The sequence below is a fragment of the Cervus elaphus genome, chromosome 5 (genome assembly GCF_910594005.1).
Source record: "Cervus elaphus chromosome 5, mCerEla1.1, whole genome shotgun sequence".
In the NCBI taxonomy this organism is placed as follows: domain Eukaryota; kingdom Metazoa; phylum Chordata; class Mammalia; order Artiodactyla; family Cervidae; genus Cervus; species Cervus elaphus.
In genome coordinates this window covers 97,696,456-97,715,224 of record NC_057819.1, presented here as the reverse complement: position 1 = coordinate 97,715,224, position 18,769 = coordinate 97,696,456, and the positions used below count along the sequence as shown (strand labels likewise).

The 18,769-nt window shown below is 45.5% G+C and overlaps 1 protein-coding gene across 2 annotated transcripts; it reads left to right on the top strand.

The window, feature by feature from the left end:
• Positions 1 to 1,144: 1,144 nt before the first annotated feature.
• TEKT1 (tektin 1) lies at positions 1,145 to 17,664 on the top strand. Of its 2 annotated transcripts, XM_043903463.1 has the most exons (8): positions 1,145 to 1,520; positions 3,206 to 3,412; positions 4,985 to 5,150; positions 7,474 to 7,602; positions 8,152 to 8,295; positions 10,597 to 10,819; positions 16,445 to 16,641; positions 17,405 to 17,664. In XM_043903463.1, the coding sequence occupies exons 2-8, from the start codon at positions 3,223 to 3,225 to the stop codon at positions 17,610 to 17,612; spliced, it is 1,257 nt and encodes a 418-aa protein (XP_043759398.1). In that variant the 5' UTR covers positions 1,145 to 1,520; positions 3,206 to 3,222; the 3' UTR covers positions 17,613 to 17,664. The 2 variants fall into 2 exon arrangements, with proteins under 2 accessions (XP_043759398.1, XP_043759399.1); XM_043903464.1 differs by lacking the exon at positions 8,152 to 8,295.
• The last annotated feature ends 1,105 nt before the right edge of the window (positions 17,665 to 18,769 follow it).

Below are 18,769 nucleotides of genomic sequence, written 5' to 3'. Positions count from 1 at the left end.
TCAAGGACATTTTCTCTCTCTTTCCTTCATCTGTTCTCCATTTTTCCCCTTCTGGATGTTCCACTTGACAAATATTAAACCTCCTGAGTCTATCCTCTCAGACTTAATTTTCCCCTGTATTTTCCATCTCCCAATGGACACAGTGACCTGGGGTGGTTTGCCAAAGGCCTCCTCCCCATACCTGCACCCAGAGCTGCCCATTCAGGCCTCCCACACGAGAAGAGGCTGGTTGCAGTAATAGCTACGCCAACTCCAGAGGAAACTCATTGTATTTGGGAAACATGGTTTTATTCCAACTAACGAAAATCTCAAAATCACTTAAAACTTCAGTGTGCTTTGCCTGAGTATTCCTAGTTTGAAGATAAGCTTTGATTGTACACTTCTTAATTTAGCAAATTCTAAGCCTTGAGCTGCATATCTGCTTTATATTCTTTTCCCTACCCATATATTCTCCTCCCTACTCAGATACTGATGCCAGATACACACTGAGTAAGTATTGGTAATAAGCTGTTCCATACTTTCTCTATTGGACGCATTCCTTTGCTGGCCTGTGTGGGTGCAAAACAAGGTTTTTCTTTTGAAAATATTTTACTTAAACTCCAGAATAAATAGTTGGAGAGCTCTTTTTTTCTTCTTCCTCTATTTTTGTTAATACATCGACAGGGGCAACAGCATCCGAATTTAGGCCTTTCAGAGGGCAGAACCAGCAGAGCAAGAGTTCAGCTGGCTGGCCTCAACTACTAGGATCAGTTCTGCCTTGAGGGTCTCAGGGGTTTTTTTTTAACCACCCCCCCTCCAACCCTTGGGGTGCTTTACCAGCACTACAATCATAAAGAACATATTCCGAACGCTGTACTCTAGTTTGGGGGTTCCAAGGCACTCATTTCTAGATAGAGAAACCACTCCTGACTCCAAGCCCTCGGTCTGGCCACCGCCACCGCCTGGAGGCCGAGGGACCGGCCCGGGGTGCTCCTTATCCCTCCTCCTAACCCCCACTCCCGACCCGCGCGGCCGCGGCAACCCCAGGAATCTCTCCCCCCTAACTCCATGCAGCGTCGGGTTTGCGGTTTAAGTGGCCCCAGGCCGGCCTGCGGCTGCGAGGGCCTGGAGGCATCGTCCAGCCCAATTTCGCGGTACATCTGGGGAGTCCGAGACCCAGTGAGCGCTGTGCAGCCCGAGGCGGCCCAGCCCGCAGCAGGACCAGTCGCAGGCCTCCTGAATCCCAGCTTGGTGTCCCGCATCTTCGCGGTAGATTGACATACGTTTCCAACCTCAACCCTCCCAGGCCACTTCGCCTAGTCCCTTGCGCAAGCGAAAAGACAACACTTGCGCCTGCGCAAAGCCTTCCGGAGAAAACGCAGCTTCGCAGCAGACCCCACCCCCCTTTGCCCTGGTAACGCGTTGCCGGTTGCCATAGAGCCTGCGCTGTTTACGTCCCATTTCTGCAGAGGCCCAGAGCTCCCGCTGGAGTAAGGAGGCTCCCATCCCCAAGTGGTGAAGTAGTTCTTTGAGGCGCTGAGGTAAGTAAGCCTCGGCCCCACCCCACCAACTCTTAACTGCAGTCCACAGACCTATCCAATGCCTTGTGCCCATTGGAATCAGCCAAAATTTAGGTTTAATTTCGATCTCATTTAGCCTTAATTTCTATTTCTCTGGGGGCTACTCAGACTTATCCAGAAATCTGGGGTTAAATGTTGAGCCCCACACTCAGACAAAATTGGCAGAGGCCATTGGATGGACTGGATTAGGGGACCCCATGTTGTCAGAGGGGGCCGAGGCCTGAGACTCAGCCTGGTCAAGATCTGACTTCAGTTCCAACCTTCAGAGATTCAGAAGCCTTTAAGCGCAGGCATTCATATGTTTTGGGTGAGGATGGGGCTTCCCAGGTGGCACTAATGGTGAAGAACCCACCTGCCAATGGAGAAGACATAAGATGGAGGGTTCAATCCCTGGGTTGGGAAGATCCCCTAGAGGACAGCATGCAACCCATTCCAGTATTCTTGCCTGGAGAATCCCATGGATAGAGGAGCCTGGTGGGCTACAGTCCATAGAGTTGCACTTTAGCACACATGCACGTGGGTGGGGGCAAATTTCCACCCTGAGGAAGACAGGTCTCACACTCAGAGCTGTATGCAGATGTATGTGTGCATGTGTTAGTCACTCAGGCGTGTCTGACTCTTTGCGACCCCATGGACTGTAGCCTGCCAGGCTCCTCTATCCATGGGATTCTCCAGGCAAGAATACTGGAGTGGGTTGCCATTCCCTTCTCCAGGGGATCTTCCCAACCCAGGAATCGAACCAAGGGCTCCTGCATTGCAGGTGGATTCTTTATCATCTGAGCCATCAGGGAAGCCCTGATGTGTGTAGAGGAGGAGGAGACATGTTCGTCTTTCTGTTGCTGCTGGCCTCTGCCTGCTACCTCTTCATGGGTTCCTCTTCTTGTTCTCTCCTGTTTTTTGTCCTGGGAAACTTTTGGTTCTGTTATCTGCTGAATAGGCTTAGTACCCAGTTGTCAGTTTACAGATGTTACATTTGCTTTTTTTGTTTTTAGAAAACACACCTGGATTCATCTGTTAGGCAATATCTACTAAAACAACACTGCCCTATGACCTAGCAATTCAAATGAATTCTAAAAATGCATGCATGTGTTCACCAAAAGACATATTCTCTCTAAATGTGAATATTCACAGCATTCTTATAATAACCCCAAACTGAAAACTCAAATATCCATAAACAGTAAAAAAAGAGAGAGAGACATTGTGATATAAAGGTATACTACACAGCAATGAGAATGAACAAACTACAACTATATGAACAGTCCCGATAAATCTTACAAACATAATGCTGTTTGTTAAGAAGTCAGATAAAAGAGTGTATAGGAAAAAAGAGTACTTAGGGATTCTATATTAAGTTCAAAAATATCAAAATTAATGTATAGTGTTAAAAATTGGAATAGTGGAAAAAATGGAATAGTGGTTACTGTGTGGGGCTGGGGCGAAGAATAGTGGCCAGAACAAGGCATGAGGTGCTGGTAATGTTTATTTCTTGATTTGGGTGCTGGATATACTGAGTTTTTCATTTTGTGTGCAGATTATGGTGTGTGCACTCTTTAGTACGAATGTCACACTTTAATAAGAACTGACTTTAAAAACAAGACCACTTGCTTTCAGTGAATCTAAAAACAAAAAAATCTGCTTTTGAGCAGGACGTTGGAAACTTCAAATGGCCAAACTACTACAACAGCCACCCAAGTTCTTGCGCGCAGAGTGGCAAATTGCCAACAAAAACCAGTACCACAGAGCCGAAGCCCAAAGGTCCCGGTCTGAACGCCTGGTAGCAGAAAGCCAGAGACTTGTGGATGAAATTGAAAAGACCACAAGAAAATCTCAAAGCGACGTGAATAAGAAACTAGGTAAGATAACAACACACTTGCTCTGTTTGTAAACATGTTTGAATGATACTGTATTGTCAGGCATTTCTTATTCAGGAGTGGCAGTGTATTATCTTAAAATACTAGAGAGAAACATGTATTCTCCAGGTTCTGTCTTTTAAGTTCATTGCCCTAAGAGACATGCTTTTGATGCTTTTGAACTGTGGTGTTGGAGAAGAAAGAGAGAGTCTCTTGGACTGTGCCTTGGACTGTGCAACTTCTTGAGAGTCCCTTGGACTGCAAGGAAATCAAACCAGTCAATCCCTAAAGAAATCAACCATGAGTATTCACTGGAAGGACCGATGCTGAAGCTGAAGCTCTAGTATTTTGGCCAGCTGATGAGAAGAGCTGACTCATTAGAAAAGACCCTGATGCTGGGAAAGATTGAAGGCAGGAGGAAAAGGGTATGACAGAGGACGAGATGGTTGGATGGCATCACTGACTCAATGGACATGAGTTTGAGCAAGCTCCAGGAGATGGGAAGGACAGGGGAGCCTGGCGTGCTGCAGTCCATGGGATCGCAAAGAGTCAGACCCTACTGACTGACTGAACAACAACAAGAGACATGGTAACCCAGTCTGATTTGCAGTCATCCATCTGTCATTCTTTTATTGATATATATATCTGTTGAGCATCTAAGAGCATCCATGGACTAAGCACTGTGGATATCACAGGGATATCAGAGCCCCTGTTTTTAAGGGGCTCTCACATTGAGGAGGAGAAAGAAACAAAAATTGTTAGTCAGAATATAACTAGATAGGTGCTGCGGGAAGGGGCACAGAAGTGGAGGTGGAGTAGACACTGGAGAGTTGGAAAAGACATCCTAGAATATTTGTGCTGAGTCTTTTTTTTAACATTGATTAATTTTTATTTTTGGCTGTGCTGGGTCTTCATTGCTGTGCTCCAGCTTTCTCTAGTTGCGGTGAGTGGGGGCAACTCTTTGTTGTGATGTGCAGACTTCTCATTGTGATGGCTTCTCTTGTGGAGCCTGGGTTCTGGAGTGCAGGCTCAGTAGTTGTGGCGCATGGCTTAGTTGCTCCAAAGCATATGGAATCTTCCCAGACCAGGGATTGAACTCACGTCCCCTGCATTGGCAGGCAGATTCTTTACCGCTGGACCAGCAGGGAAGTCCTAAGCTAAATCTTAAAGAAAGAGTAATGCTCTCTTGACAATCCCATTCCTACGAACACAATTTCAAAGTGGCACCCAGGGACTTTTCAAACAATATACTTCTGTGTCTTTGACAAAATTAAAAATTATTTCAAACAGGGCACCTTGAGAAATTGGAGTCAATGAGTGTAGAATGATCTTTGGATTACTTTGATGTTGAATATAAGAAGAAATATGTTCTTTTCCCTTCCTTCCTCCTTCCCTCCCTTTCTTCCTTCCTTCCATTCTAATAAACACAAAGATGTATAGATACCCCAAGTAGCACCATTCTGAGAAGGAAAGAAAGTATCTCAGGAGTTTCACAATAGTCTTCAAGTTTCTGATCTAAGAGTTGACTGCACTGGGAATAGATTCATCCTGTAGTGACTTCTCTGTGTGCTTCAGAACAGAGACTTGAGGAAGTCAGGTTCTGGAAGAAGGAGTTAGATGACAAACTTGAGCAGCTGGTGTATGCGACTGAAGACCTACTCCTCTATCAGACCAGACTGGAGAAAGCCCTCGAGAGCTTTAAGGAGCCCTTGCGCATCACAGAGAAATGCTTGGAATACAGGTAGGAGGGATGGTTCCTCTAATGAATCTTTTGGGAAATGAGATGCTGAGTAGTAAAAACCGACTGTGCTTGGTGGTGGGTTAGAATGAAACAAATAAGCATGTGTTTGTTCTTTTAGAGCCTGAAATTATCTCAGCATACTCATGGTGCTGGGCAGCAGAAGGAGCCCTGGACTTGGTTCATGTCTAAACTCTGCTTTTAACTAACTTCAATATAAGTTAGGACTAGGTTTGGCTGTGGATAATCAGAAAGGGGCAAAATAACATTGAACTATTTCCTCTCACATTTAAGGAATCTGGAGCTAGTTCAGGGTTGGCATAGTATGCCACAGTGTCAGGCTTCCAGGCCTTTTTAATCTTGTTGCTCCACTATCTTGCTGCTCTCTGTGTTTGGTTTTCACTCCCAAGGTTACCTCATGATTCAAATTGGCAACTAGAGTGCCAGCCATTATATCTACATTCCAACAAGTAGGAATAATTAGGGTTTCGCATTCACCATTTCTACTTGTGTCTCATTGACCAGAGCTTAGTCACATGGCCACACCAATAGAAACTGGGAAATGGTGGTTCTTATTTTGGGCAGACAAAGCAGATACAATTGCTAGAGGACAAGCCTGCCTGCTCCCATACACAGAGCACATGGAAGCACTTCATAATCCAGAGAACACTGTGCTAATGTACCTTTTTACTATAATTTCCCTCATGTAAGTACTATGAGCAGGATGCTCCTCTCTGCTTTGGGGTGATTCTGGTTCACAAACCTGATCCCCATAAATCTTCTGGAGCACCCTAACAAGTCTTGTTGTTGCCAGCATAGCCCCCTCCAATCGAGTGCATCGTCTACACTGGCTATTATGTGAACTTTCCCCAATGCAGATCTTTCCAGGTCACTCCCCGGCTTTAAAATCCCTTCATTACCACCCTATGCCCTAACACCGTCAAGTTCAAGTTCAAACTTCTTAGCTTCAAAAACAAGGCTCATCATGGTTGGGCCCCCAGTGAGCTCTCCATCCAGTTCTGCATCTCATCCGCAACAGTGGGATGCACTTGGGGTGTTGAGCTGCTTGCACTGTGGCACTGTCCACTCTGTTCCTCCTCCTCAGAAAGTCCTGTTGCCTCAGTGAGCTTCACCAGGACCCTCTGCAGCAACCAGGCAGCAACTTGGCCAGATTTAGAGAGCTAGTAAAGCAAAGGAAAGTAGCAGGTGATCAAAGAAGCCAACATCCAGTTGGCTCAAGTCCACACCTAAGGGTGATTAGGATGTAGATGTTGCTAAGGGGATGTTGCTAAGGGACCCGGTGCCAGGTCCCATGCTGCCTGCTTTCATATCTCTTTTTGACTCCTTGCCACAACCCTAGGAAGTACTGATAGTTATACCCGTTTCACAGAAGAAGAAACCAAGGAACAGATAAATTATACAATGTGCCTGAGCCCACACAGCTGGTGAGTGATGGAGCCTTCCTCGTAAGCACTATCAGGCAGGTGGAAAAGAACAAACTATCAGATAGTGACTGATCAATTTTGGGAGGAAGTGGTTAAAAGCATGTGTAATGCCCAATTCTGTGACACAGGATCTGTAACCTCTCTGAAACTCAGTTTCCTCACCTGTAATTGAAAGGTTATATGAGAATGAATTTTCACATGAAAAGCTCAGTACAGTGCGTGTCTCGTGGTAAGTGCTCAGTGGTGGAGTATTATTGATTTTGACATTATTATTATTACTATTATTATAAAGCATCTTTTTCAATTCAACCCTTGTTAAAAAACAAGACTGGGCTCAAGGAAGAAAACATATGTCTTTAAAATTCTAAGTCAAAAGACAGTCTTTCCAATAAATAAGTAAGCAGGAAAAGCCTTCTGAATTGATGGCAAAATTGAGGCAAAAATGTCCAGCGGGCATTTTTCAGACCAAGTGACCAATCACTGATTCATTTTTCTTCTTTGTGTTTTGGATATTTTGAAGTCAAATAGACACCAACTAATGTATATCCCAGTGGCTCAGATGGTAAAGAATCTGCCTGCAATGCAGGAAACCAGGTTCAATCCCTGAGTTGGGTAGGTTCCCCTGGAGAAGGGAATGGCTATCCGTTCCAGTATGCTTACCTGGGAAATCCCATGAACAGAGGAGTCTGGTGGGCTACAGTCTATGGGGTCACAAACAGTTAGACAAGTCTAAGTGACTAACACTTTCACTTTCAATGTACATCCCCCGTCACATCATCCAGATGGATTGGGTGCAGCTGTCTTGATAGTTTTAAAAGTCAGCAAGTTTTGAGTTGTCTCCCTCCACGCATGGGATGACCATCCATTTTTCTCCTGGCCAGGGAGAAGCGGGTTGGCATTGACCTGGTCCATGATGAGGTGGAACAGGAGCTGATCAAGGAACATGAGATCATCCGGGGAGTAATAACCCTCCTGACCCGCACCCTGGAGGAGACATCCGAGCAAATCAGGTACTGCCCCTGCATCTCCACTCGGCGTATCTAGGAAAAGCTGTGCCCAGCAAGACCATGCTCCCTGGAACAGGAAGAATGGAGTTTAATATCCTACAAGCACTCTCCATGCCCCCAAGGTGGCCAGGGAACACTCAGAATGAGACCTGGACCACCTTTCATGCCTGACAGTCGCTCTCTGGTAATGGGCTGGGATGCTGCAGAATTTCATCCCAATTAGAAACTGGAGGACCCTGGAGCCATTTCCTGCCCAGGCTCACCTCTCACAAACAGGATGCCACAGTGACATCAGAAAAGGTCACAGTTGAAAGGAGGATTTCAAAGTCCTGGATATGTTAATTGGTCACCAGGCATTAATGGTGTGCGCACGTGTGTGTGTGTGTGTGTGTGTGTGTGTGTGTGTGTGTGTGTTGAGTGGATGAGAGGGTGGGAGGAAGTGCCGCCATGTTGCACTAGACTAGCTTCAATTTCCAGGGTCTCCCAAGAACCTGACATAGGTGCCACTTGGGCATTCCAGAGGAAGAAACCCAATTTACCTTCTCCCTTCAGGCTGAACCGCTCTGCCAAGTACAATCTTGAAAAGGATTTGAGGGACAAGTTTACAGCCATAACCATTGATGATATCTGCTTCTCACTCAACAACAACTCACCAAACATCAAGTATTCTGAGAACGTCGTGAGGGTTGAACCAAAGTGAGTGAGTCCCTGCTGGCCTGGCCACACTGTCCTCCCCACTGTGTGATGTCCCAGTGCTTCTTGGAGGGGCCAGCAGGACCTAGGATATCATCTTGATCTTAGGCTGGGAGCTGGGAAGAGGCAGGTTTCAGGCAAAGGCAGGCGCTGAGAGTGACTACCCTACAGGGCCCAGGGGTGCCTCAGTCCTCCAGGCTAGGCCCCACTTTAAGAAAGTCTGATGTTAAAAAATTTTTTTTGGCTGTACTTTGTGGGGTGCAGGATTTTAGTTCCCCGACCAGGGCTGGAACTTGTGCCCCCTGCAGTGGAAACATGGAGTCTTAATCACTGGACTACCAGGGAAGTCCCTGAAATAAAATCTTAAAACCTCTCAAATTTATTCATTTACCTATTTGCATTTTTAACAAGTAGAAGAATTTGAAAACGTATAAAGAGCAAGTTAATAGTTTCCCTGAGATAGCCAGTGTTTCCTGTATGTTCATACAAAACATACACTCACATACACAAATCGTTTTGTTGCAAAAATGAGATTATACTCTTTACCTTTTCTATAACATCTGATTTACATTTTTCAAGTAATATTACATCACAGACCTAACTCATTCTAATTTTTAAAACATTCTTTTTAAAGTAAAATATACATACAGAAAACTGCACAGGAATTCCTTTTTTGAAGTAAATCATACATACAGAAAACTGCATAAGAATTTCCTGGTCCAGTGATTGGGGCAGTGCTTTCACTACCAGGACCCAGGTTCAACCTCTCTTTTGGGAACTAAGATCCCACAAGCCAAAAAAACAAACAAACAAACAAACAAAAAAATAGAAAAGAAAGAAAATTGCACAAATAATAATCAATGGTTTAATGAATTATCATCATTTTAGTTATCTTTTGCTCTTACCAAGTTACCCCCAAACTTAGCAGCTGTAAAACAACAAATGTGTTATCTCCCAGCTTCTGTGGGTCAGGAGCCCAGGCATCACTCAGCTGGGCGCCTCTGGCTTACCTCTCTTCAGGTTGTAGTCAACCTGTCAACTGGGACTGCGGTCTCATCTGAAGGCTCGACATGGCAGCTGATCTAAGAGGAAGCGAAAGAGAGAAGGCATCCAAGAGAGAAGCCATAGTCTCCCTTCTTTCAACCTCATCTCAGACATAACCTCTCATCACGTCTATTCGTGAGAAATGAGTCAATGAGTTCATCACACAACTCAAGGGGAAGTCTCTGTGCAAAGGTGTGAACACCAGGAGACATAGGAGGTCATCAGGGACCATCCCAGGTGGCAAACAGTCTCCACGTAACCACCAACCAGGCCAAGAAATAAAACGTTACCACCAACATCAAAACCTCCACCCTGCCCCCTCTTGAGCAATGCCCCCTCTTCCCTCCCCCAAAAAGAACCACATTCCCAGCTTCTGATAGGTTTGTTCTGCCTGCTTCTGCATTTATTAAATAGCATCATATACTTATATTTTGAATGTTGTATGTTTTGTCATATATGTAGTATATATATAGTATATGACAAAATATACAGCATTCCATAATGTTGAATCTGCCAATCAATATTATTTTGAGACTCCTCAGTGCTATATAAAGCAGTTCCTTGTCAAACTAGCAATTCTTTTATTTATAGCATTTCGGTATACACTCATGATTATCCTATTTTTTTCAGTGTATTATAATCTGTGGGCTTCCCAGGTAGCTCAGTGGTAAAGCATCTGCCTACTAATGCAGGATAATGGGTTCGATCCCTGGTCTGGGAAGGTCCCCTGGAGAAAGAAATGGCAAGCCACTCCGGTATTCCTGCCTGGGAAAAACCACATGGACTGAGGAGCCTGGCAGGCTACAGTCCACGGGGTCACAAAGAGTTAGACACAATTTAGCAACTGAACACATACTCGCATTATAATTTGTGACTACTGTAATTTATTTTGATACTTACATTGTCCCTACCTGTGTGATGTTGACCAGGTTACTCCATCTTTATGAGCCTCTGTTTTCCACATCTTTCAAATGGGGGCATGAAAGCCACCTCACTAGGCCAGCATGAGGATTAAATGAGAGAGTATCTGTAAAGTGCCAGCCCAGTGCCTGGCAGAGAGTAAGTAGATTTCCCTAGAGTGGCAGTTATTGCCACTGACAGACCAGTATTCACTCTGTCTAGAGATGGGAAATGTTCCAGGTGCTTCCAGTGGTGGAGAGAGGCCTAACTTCCCACTGGTTTCCAGTCCCTTGTCCTCCTCCTCACACCCCCACGCCAAGTCCAGATATGCTATGAATGAGTATGTGGGTCCCATTTCAGCTCCGTGAGTCTGGAAGACTGGCTAGACTTCTCCAACACCAACGTGGAAAAGGCTGACAAGCAGAGGAACAACTCCCTGACGCTGAAGGCCCTGGTGGACCGAATCCTGTCCCAGACCGCCAATGACCTGCGCAGGCAGTGTGATGTGGTGGACACCGCCTTCAAGAATGGGCTGAAGGAGACCAAGGATGCCAGGGACAAACTGGCTCTTCATCTGGACAAGGTGAGCTTCCTGGAGGGACTATGGACGAACTCATTCAGAAGGTTTCACTCTAGAAACCTAGAATGGCCTTTAGGGCTTGTGATCCTGCGTTCAGTTCAGTTCAGTTCAGTCACTCAGTCATGTCCGACTCTTTGCGACCCCATGAACTGCAGCACACCAGGCCTCCCTGTCCATCACCAACTCCAGGAGTCCACTCAAACCCATGTCCATCGAGTCAATAATGCCATCCAACCATCTCCTCATTTGTCGTCCTCTTTTCCTCCTGCCCTCAATCTTTCCCAGCATCAGGGTCTTTTCAAATGAGTCAGCTCTTTGCATCAGGTGGCCAAAGTATTGGAGTTTCAGCTTCAATATCAGTCTTTCCAATGAACACCCAGGACTGATCTCCTTTAGGATGGACTGGTTGGATCTCCTTGCAGTCCAAGGGACCCTCAAGAGTCTTCTCCAATACCACAGTTCAAAAGCATCAATTATTCTGTGCTCAACTTTCTTTACAGTCCAACTCTCACATCCATACATGACTACTGGAAAAACCATAGCCTTGACTAGACGGACCTTTGTTGACAAAGTAATATCTCTGCTTTTTAATATGCTCTCTAGGTTGGTCATAACTTTCCTTCCAAGGAGTAAGCGTCTTTTAATTTCATGGCTGCAATCACCATCTGCAGTGATTTTGGAGCCCAGAAAAATAAAGTCAGCCACTGTTTCCACTGTTTCCCCATCTATTTGCCATGAAGTGATGGGACTGGATGCCATGATCTTAGTTTTCTGAATGTTGAGCTTTAAGCCAACTTTTTCACTCTCTTTTACTTTCATCAAGAGGCTCTTTAGTTCTTCTTTGCTTTCTGCCATAAGGGTGGTGTCATCTGCATATCTGAGGTTATTGATATTTCTCCTGGCAATCTTGATTCCAGCTTGTGCTTCCTCCAGCCCAGCGTTTCTCATGATGTACTCTGCATAGAAGTTAAATAAGCAGGGTGACAATATACAGCCTTGACATACTCCTTTTCCTATTTGGAACCAGTCTGTTATTCCATGTCCAGTTCTAACTGTTGCTTCCTGACCTGCATACAAATTTCTCAAGAGGCAGGTCAGGTGGTCTGGTATTCCTGGGTGCTAAGGAGTAAATATCATTCACCTCTCTCCATCTCGGCAGCAGGCTTTGGACGTTGGAGGACTGGGGAGGCCTTGGAGCTGCTCTGGGCCTCCTTTGTCACTTATTGCTGCAAAGAACAGGCTGTCTCCCTGCTTCAGGCCTGAGTTCCTCCTTTGTGGAGCATGGAGATGCACTGTATGCTCTTAGACATTCTTTATGACTCTGAAATTGCATGCGCGTGCACGCACGTGTGTGTGTGCACACGCGTGTGTAAGTTGCTCAGTCGTGTCTGACTCTTTGCAACCCCATGGACTGTAGCCTACCAGGCTCCCCTGTCCATGGGATTCTCCAGGCAAGAATACTGGAGTGGGTTGCCATGCCCTCTTCTGGGGGTCTTCCCGACCCAAGGATCAACCCGCATCTCTAATGTCACCTGCACTGGCAGGCAGGTTCTTTACACTGCTGGGACTTCTGTGGTGGTCCAGTGGCTAAGACTCTGTGCTCCCAAAGTAGGGAATGCAGGTTCAATCCCTGGTCAAGGAAACCAGATCCCACATGCAACAACTAAGACCTGGTGCAGCAAACTAAATAAAAATAAATGTTTTTTTTTTTTTAATTGGCTGCTGCTACTAATAATAGTAACAACAACAACCATAATAGTAACAATGATAAACATAGCCAAATATAGTCAAGAGGCTTCCTGGTGTAGTAAGAACTTAGTCCAGGCCTCAAAAGATGGATCTGAGATAGGAAGGCAGAGGTTGGAAGGATCCGCTGTAATAAAAAAGGCAAGAGGCCAGTCTTTGCAGAGGCCTGTGAGAAGCCCCATCCTACCAGAGGAGATCCTTGCAGGAGCTGGGGGCTGTGGGGCTGAGGCCTTGGAAGCCACATCTAAAGTGAGCACCTGGGACTTCCCTGGTGGTCCAGTGGCTAAGACTCTGCACTCCCAATGCAGAGGGCCCGGGTTCCATCCCTGGTCAATGAACTAGATGCTGCCTCAATTAAGAGTTCATGTGCCACAACTAAAGATCCCGCATGCCGCAACTAAGATCCGGCACAGTCCAATGAAAATGAAATAAAAATGAAAAGTAATAACTAGCTTTTTAAAGAACAGTCTGGGCAGGCCGGAATGATGGACTAAAACAAATCAGGTGAGGTTCCCTGACCCCATCTGGAGATAGGGACCCAGCTCTGTGAGAGAAGTCTCCACCCGCTTATCGTCTGGTCAGAAACCTCCATGGTCACGAAGAGACTTGAAAAACTGAAGAGACGACCTTCAAATTAAAGCATAGGGTGGCCCCCATTTTTATTTCAGTGACACGATTATTTCCGTATTGAACGAAATGTATTTTAACTCCAGCTATACTTAGAATTTAGTACAAGAATGTTTAATCTAACCCAGGGCTTCAGTTACCTTAATGAGTCAGCAACATTTTTCTATAAAGGGTCAGAGGGTAAATATTTTTGTTTCTGTAGGCCAAGACGCAAGATCAAGGATATTACATAGATATTAATATAATAAGAAAACAAATTTCCACAAATTCTTTATTGGCCAAAATTAAAAGTATAAATAATTATAACTAGGTGTTGTTTTTACAGATCTTCTGGTGAGAAAAAGGGGATTGATTCTTTTGGGGGGAAGAAAACAATTTACTTTGTTGGGGTTCAAAGTTAGTATTTTCTACCAAAACTATTGCAGAGGTTCACCTGTTAATGCTGACCTCTAATGAGATTTTTGTATATTTCATCTTTGTTTTATGTTTTGTTTTTTATTTTTGGCCGTGAGTCACGTGGGATCCCAGCTCTCTGACCAGGGATCGAACCCACACACCCTGGCTTGGAAGGTGAAGTCTTAACCACTGGACCACCAGGGCAGTATATTTCATCTTTGAAAGCATCCAGCACTGCCAAGTAGACATAGCCACCTATGAGCATGTGATTTTAATTGAACACGCTCACTGCTTGGAAGACCTTTATAGAATCCTGTTAAATTGTTCTCCTGGTACATTATTTGCCTTTTAGTACTTCATTACATATCAGATTAATCACTCCCAGTCGAAGAGTAGTTAGAAGCTCTTAATTGCACATTTAAGTGGATTTTGAAGTATGGAAATTTCCTTTGCACTTGCTTTGACGTCCAAAAAAAAAAAAAATTTCCAGAACTTGGAAAAATATTTCTTTGGCAAAGGTGTAGGGGAATGGAGGTCTTACTTCATGTTTTAACTTTTGGCATCACAAGGAGCAAATAAAGCAACTTGATTCTACTTGTGACACAAATCATGTCAGTCGTTGAAATGACTTTATCGCAGCCAGTGTAGGAAAGGGCTGTCTTGCCTTGCGATTTTAGCTTGACTCATTTAGAAATATTTTTAAATGTGCAGCAAAAATGAACTTCCCAAGCCACTCCATGTTTGATAACAGAGGTTGTTCTTGTTCAGAAAAATTTTAATCTTGGCCCCAAGCTAAAATAAACCAAAAAACATTTCACCACTGCTAAACCATTTTACTGCTGAGTAGCATGACAAGTGAGGATAACCAACTTCTATTTCTGACAAAAATTCACAGAAATGAAGACAGTCAAGTCCATGGAAGCTAGTCCAAGTGAACGTCATGGTTCACTGTTGACGTTATTGGTTCGATAACACATGATAGATCCACATCTCTTCTGCAAAGCACTTTCTAATGAATAACCAGCCACAGTCCTTAAAACACATTTCCACGAGCTCTGTGAGTATGCTCAGCTAAGCCTTTTTGTGCTCAACATGTATCCACATCATCATCATCTCTAACACTTAATAGATTCCACTTTAGGTTGTACTGAGTTCTTGTTTTCTTAACTTTTTTAAAATATCCTCACCTATAATTATTTCATGCAGTCATTCATAGAGGCTAATTCTTTAGTTACTTCAAACTCAACGTTGACTCCTTCAATAAACAACATTGAACAGGATCAGAACACCTGCCAACTCACGAAGAGCGGAAGAAAACCATCCAAATCCATGCGCTTTGTGTGCTTTTATTTAACTATAGATGTTGTTCCTTGTGTCCGTAACTCTTCGAGCAACTATCCTTGCAGACTAACAGTCTTAAAAATAATTTATATTCCCCTGACACTCTTTCTCGGCTGCTGCAATCAAACGTGATCTAATTAGCTCACCCTCAAGTGAATGGCTTTCCTTACTTGGCTAACACATGAGCCGCTTCGAATCTTATTTTGATGGAAGCCTCATTTTCCGTTTTGTGAAGGAATTCTGCAGTGATGAGATACTGTTTCAAATTTCCAGTTTTTCTGATCACTGCTCTCCTGTGTGTTGAGAATATTGTGGTGAATGCTTAGTCTGGTTCTGTCTATGTTTAGTGTATTTCAGTACAGTTGTAGTGTCCTTGCATAAGAAACACAGTGCTTTGCTCTCTAAGAGATGGACAAAACCTACAGTTCGCTCTGCCTTACAAGTACAACCCACAAAGCCCACTTTTCTTGTCTTAACATGATGGGCATGCACTGACAATAAAAAATAAAATAAGATGCCGCAGTATGGTGATATATGTAGCATTTGGAAAGCTGTCAAGTTATTACCATGTCTGGGATTCACAGTCTGGGCAGAAGCACAAAACAATGAGAACATAATGTACACTGTCTGTTGCAACTTCTTAACTCTGCTGCTATAGTTCAAAAGCAGCCATATATCAGTGAATGATCATCGTTTAAATTGATGATGAGTCCGTGAGGTTCGGTTTACTATCTATTTTCATGTATGTTTAGAAATTCCCATGATGCAAAGTTAAAAAAGAAAAAAAAAAGGAAGAAATAAAATCTTAAACTAGTTAAATATTAATCTTGTAATTATCTTCAAGTATTAAATATTAATATTAATTATTTAATATTAATCTTCAAGTACCTTGAAGGCATCTTTTGTTGGCACAAAGCTACCATCAAAGAAACTAACAAAACTCAGATTAAACTGCTCACTCCTGCAGCAGGCAGAACTGGTCCTAAGTGGGTGGATTGGTAAAGAAACAGGCAGAGGCGGCTTTCATGGTACAAAAGTACAGGATGTGTAAGAGACACAAGTTCAGTCTCTGGGTTGGGAAGATCCCCTGGCAGAGGATATAGCAACCCACTTCAGTATTCTTGCCTGGAGATTCCCATGGACAGAGGAGCCTGGCGGGCTGTAGTTCATAGGGTTGCAGAGAGTCAGACACAACTGAAGCGACTTAGCGTGCACACACCAAGGCACATGGGCAGCCTCCAGCCTTTGCTGGGGGCCTTCCCCAGGAAATCCACATGTTTGAGAAGGAGATGAGGCAACAATGGCCATCCGTGTCCATTCCATCCTTGAGATTCTAAGGTTGGGTGAGTTACCTTACCCACCAGCAGTCACTGCTCTAGGGAAAAGAGATCAGACCGATTCAGGTGGCCTGCGTGGGTAGATAATCTGGGGTCCCCTCTTCCTAAGCCGCTAAGAGTGTCTGCTGTCGAGTTTTAAGGAACACAGCCGGGCCTCACCTGCTCTAACCCTTTTTGTAAGGTCATGGAAGAGATTGCCTCCCAGGAGAAAAACATTGTGGTTCTTGAAAAAGCCATCCTCGACCAAGAAGGGCCTGCCAAGGTGGCTCACACCCGCCTGGAGAGCAGGACACACCGGCCTAACGTGGAGCTGTGTCGAGATGTGGCACAGTACAGGCTGATCAAGGAGGTCGGTGAGATCACCCACAATGTCGCAAGGTAAGCAAAGAGCTCCGAGAGGAGGGCACGGCAGCCCACTCCAGTATTCTCGCCCGGAGAATCCCATGGACAGAGGAGCCTAACAGACTACAGTCCACAGGGTCGCAGAGAGTCAGACACGACTGAAGCGGCTTAACCACTCAGGCAAAGGGCTGCTGGGGCTCCATTTAAACCTGGACTGTGGGGACTTCCCTGGTGGTCCAATGGCTAAGAATCTGCCTTGCAATGCAGGGGACAAGGGTTTGATCCCTGCTCGGGGAGCTGAGATCCCACATGCTACAGGGCAGCTAAGCCCACGCAGCGCAACTGCTGAGCCTGAGCATTCTAGAGCCTACAAGCCCTCTCACTCTAGAGCCCACGCATAGCAAGGAAGACACTAAAAAAACAACCTGGACTGTGAGCAGGGCTAGGCAGTGTCATCACGGGTGAAGCCAGCTGGGCATAAGGACCTTTGCCCTTTGCATCTATCGTGTTTAGGGGTTCCTTTCTAGAGGAACCTACTCCAACCAACTGCCACCATGCAGGGCACGGACCCAATGTTGACGTTTTTCTAAAGTCCAAATCCAGATGTTTAGGTAAATTCTAGTTTTAAATGTCGGAAGTTCACAGGTTTGTCTGCCTTGTGAATCTGGTCCAGGGCCACCGATTGGAAATTTCTGTCTTAAAGAGGAGAGAGGAAGAAGACACATCAGTTTGAGTCCAGCACCTGAAGCAGTGACATGGAGCCATACATTGTTCCCTCACATTCTCCCTCTTCTCCTAGATTGAAGGAAACACTAGCCCAAGCTCAAGTAGAGCTGAAAGGCCTGAATCGCAGGCAGCTGGCCCTGCAGGAGGAGATCCAGATCAAGGAGAACACCATCTACATCGACGAGGTGCTGTGTATGCCCATGAGAAAGTCCATCCCGCCTCGGGACGGGGATGACCACGGGGAGTGGGCAGGGGGCGCCCATCCCGAGGCTGTCTGCTGAACGGAGGATTCTCATTACACCGTTTCTCATTAAACCATGTCCTGAAACAGGAGCACAGAACTCTCCTTCCAGGTCGGCAGAATTTCCACGCAGCCCACCCCAAACTCTCGGCTGGGTTCCAGGCCTGCTCAGGGCCTGAGATCTGGTTCTGCTGCGGCTGGCGGTGCCGTGGTTGTTCAAGGGTTAAATTCTGTGACTTAGACTCTCCTTTTACCATCACAGGACTTCAGGCCTGGGGGAAGGGTCCGAGGCATCTTAGTTCAAATTTATTTCAGTTCAGGAGCTGGGCTGGCTCCCCTGTTCAGACCATGCCCGTCTTACTCAGGAGAAGGTGAATATTTCTCCTGACTCTCAAGATTCCTTTTCCCTGGGAAATGAGACGGTGATTGCTGACTGAGGTCCCTGGTTGGTCCACGGGATGCATGTTCAGGTCATACGGAACTGAGAGGAGAGGGGAGTGGCGCGGCCCTGGGTGAGGAGTCCCCTTAAGACTTACTGACACCTGTGGGCATCTCTCTGGGCCTCTTCCTCCTGCCCCCGCCTTCCTCCAGGTGGTTCAATGGTTAAGAATCTGCCTTCCAATGCAGGAGACAAGGGTTCAATCCCTGGTCAAGGAACTAAGAGTCCCACATGCTGAGGGGCAACTAAGCCGGAGCTCAGCTGAAACAGATCAGCTGACAGGCTACGACCTGGGAACCTCTAGTGGAATGCTTGCACCTAGACGAACATCTCCCCAAGCAACAGAATACAAAGAAACTATGAGGGGCTAAAACTAACTGCATGCACAAAAAGGCCACAGACCAACCGCCATTTCTGAGGTGCTGGGAACAAAAGCAGGGTACTGAACGTGATCCTTGCACAGGGGCACCACCCAGTGGCCTGGGCAGACCCCCTGAGTCACCCCTCTGACCCAGCCCACAGACCTGCCCCTGCTGTTAGCCCAGTTAAGGAACTAGCTCCTGCATGCCCCCTCAAGGAGGAGCAAGGACACTGGGGCTGGTTTTCACTCCCTGCTGCTGTAGTTCAAGTCAGAGTGCCGGCAAAGCCTTGCCTGAATATCTTGTCTGGCTCCTTATTGATTTCCATCAGTTAAAGAGTCCAAGAACCTGTGTCAGTAACAAAATAAAGAGGAAGGCTGGGATCCAAGGGGCCCTTCT

What these genes read in the sequence shown, in the direction of transcription:
- TEKT1 (XM_043903463.1), top strand. Translation starts at nt 3,223, where the DNA reads ATGGCCAAACTACTACAACAGCCACCCAAGTTCTTGCGCGCAGAGTGG. An exon ending in CGACGTGAATAAGAAACTAG is followed by an intron (nt 3,413 to 4,984) that starts GTAAGATAACAA and finishes TGTGTGCTTCAG; the next exon opens with AACAGAGACTTGAGGAAGTC. An exon ending in TGGCTCTTCATCTGGACAAG is followed by an intron (nt 10,820 to 16,444) that starts GTGAGCTTCCTG and finishes CCTTTTTGTAAG; the next exon opens with GTCATGGAAGAGATTGCCTC.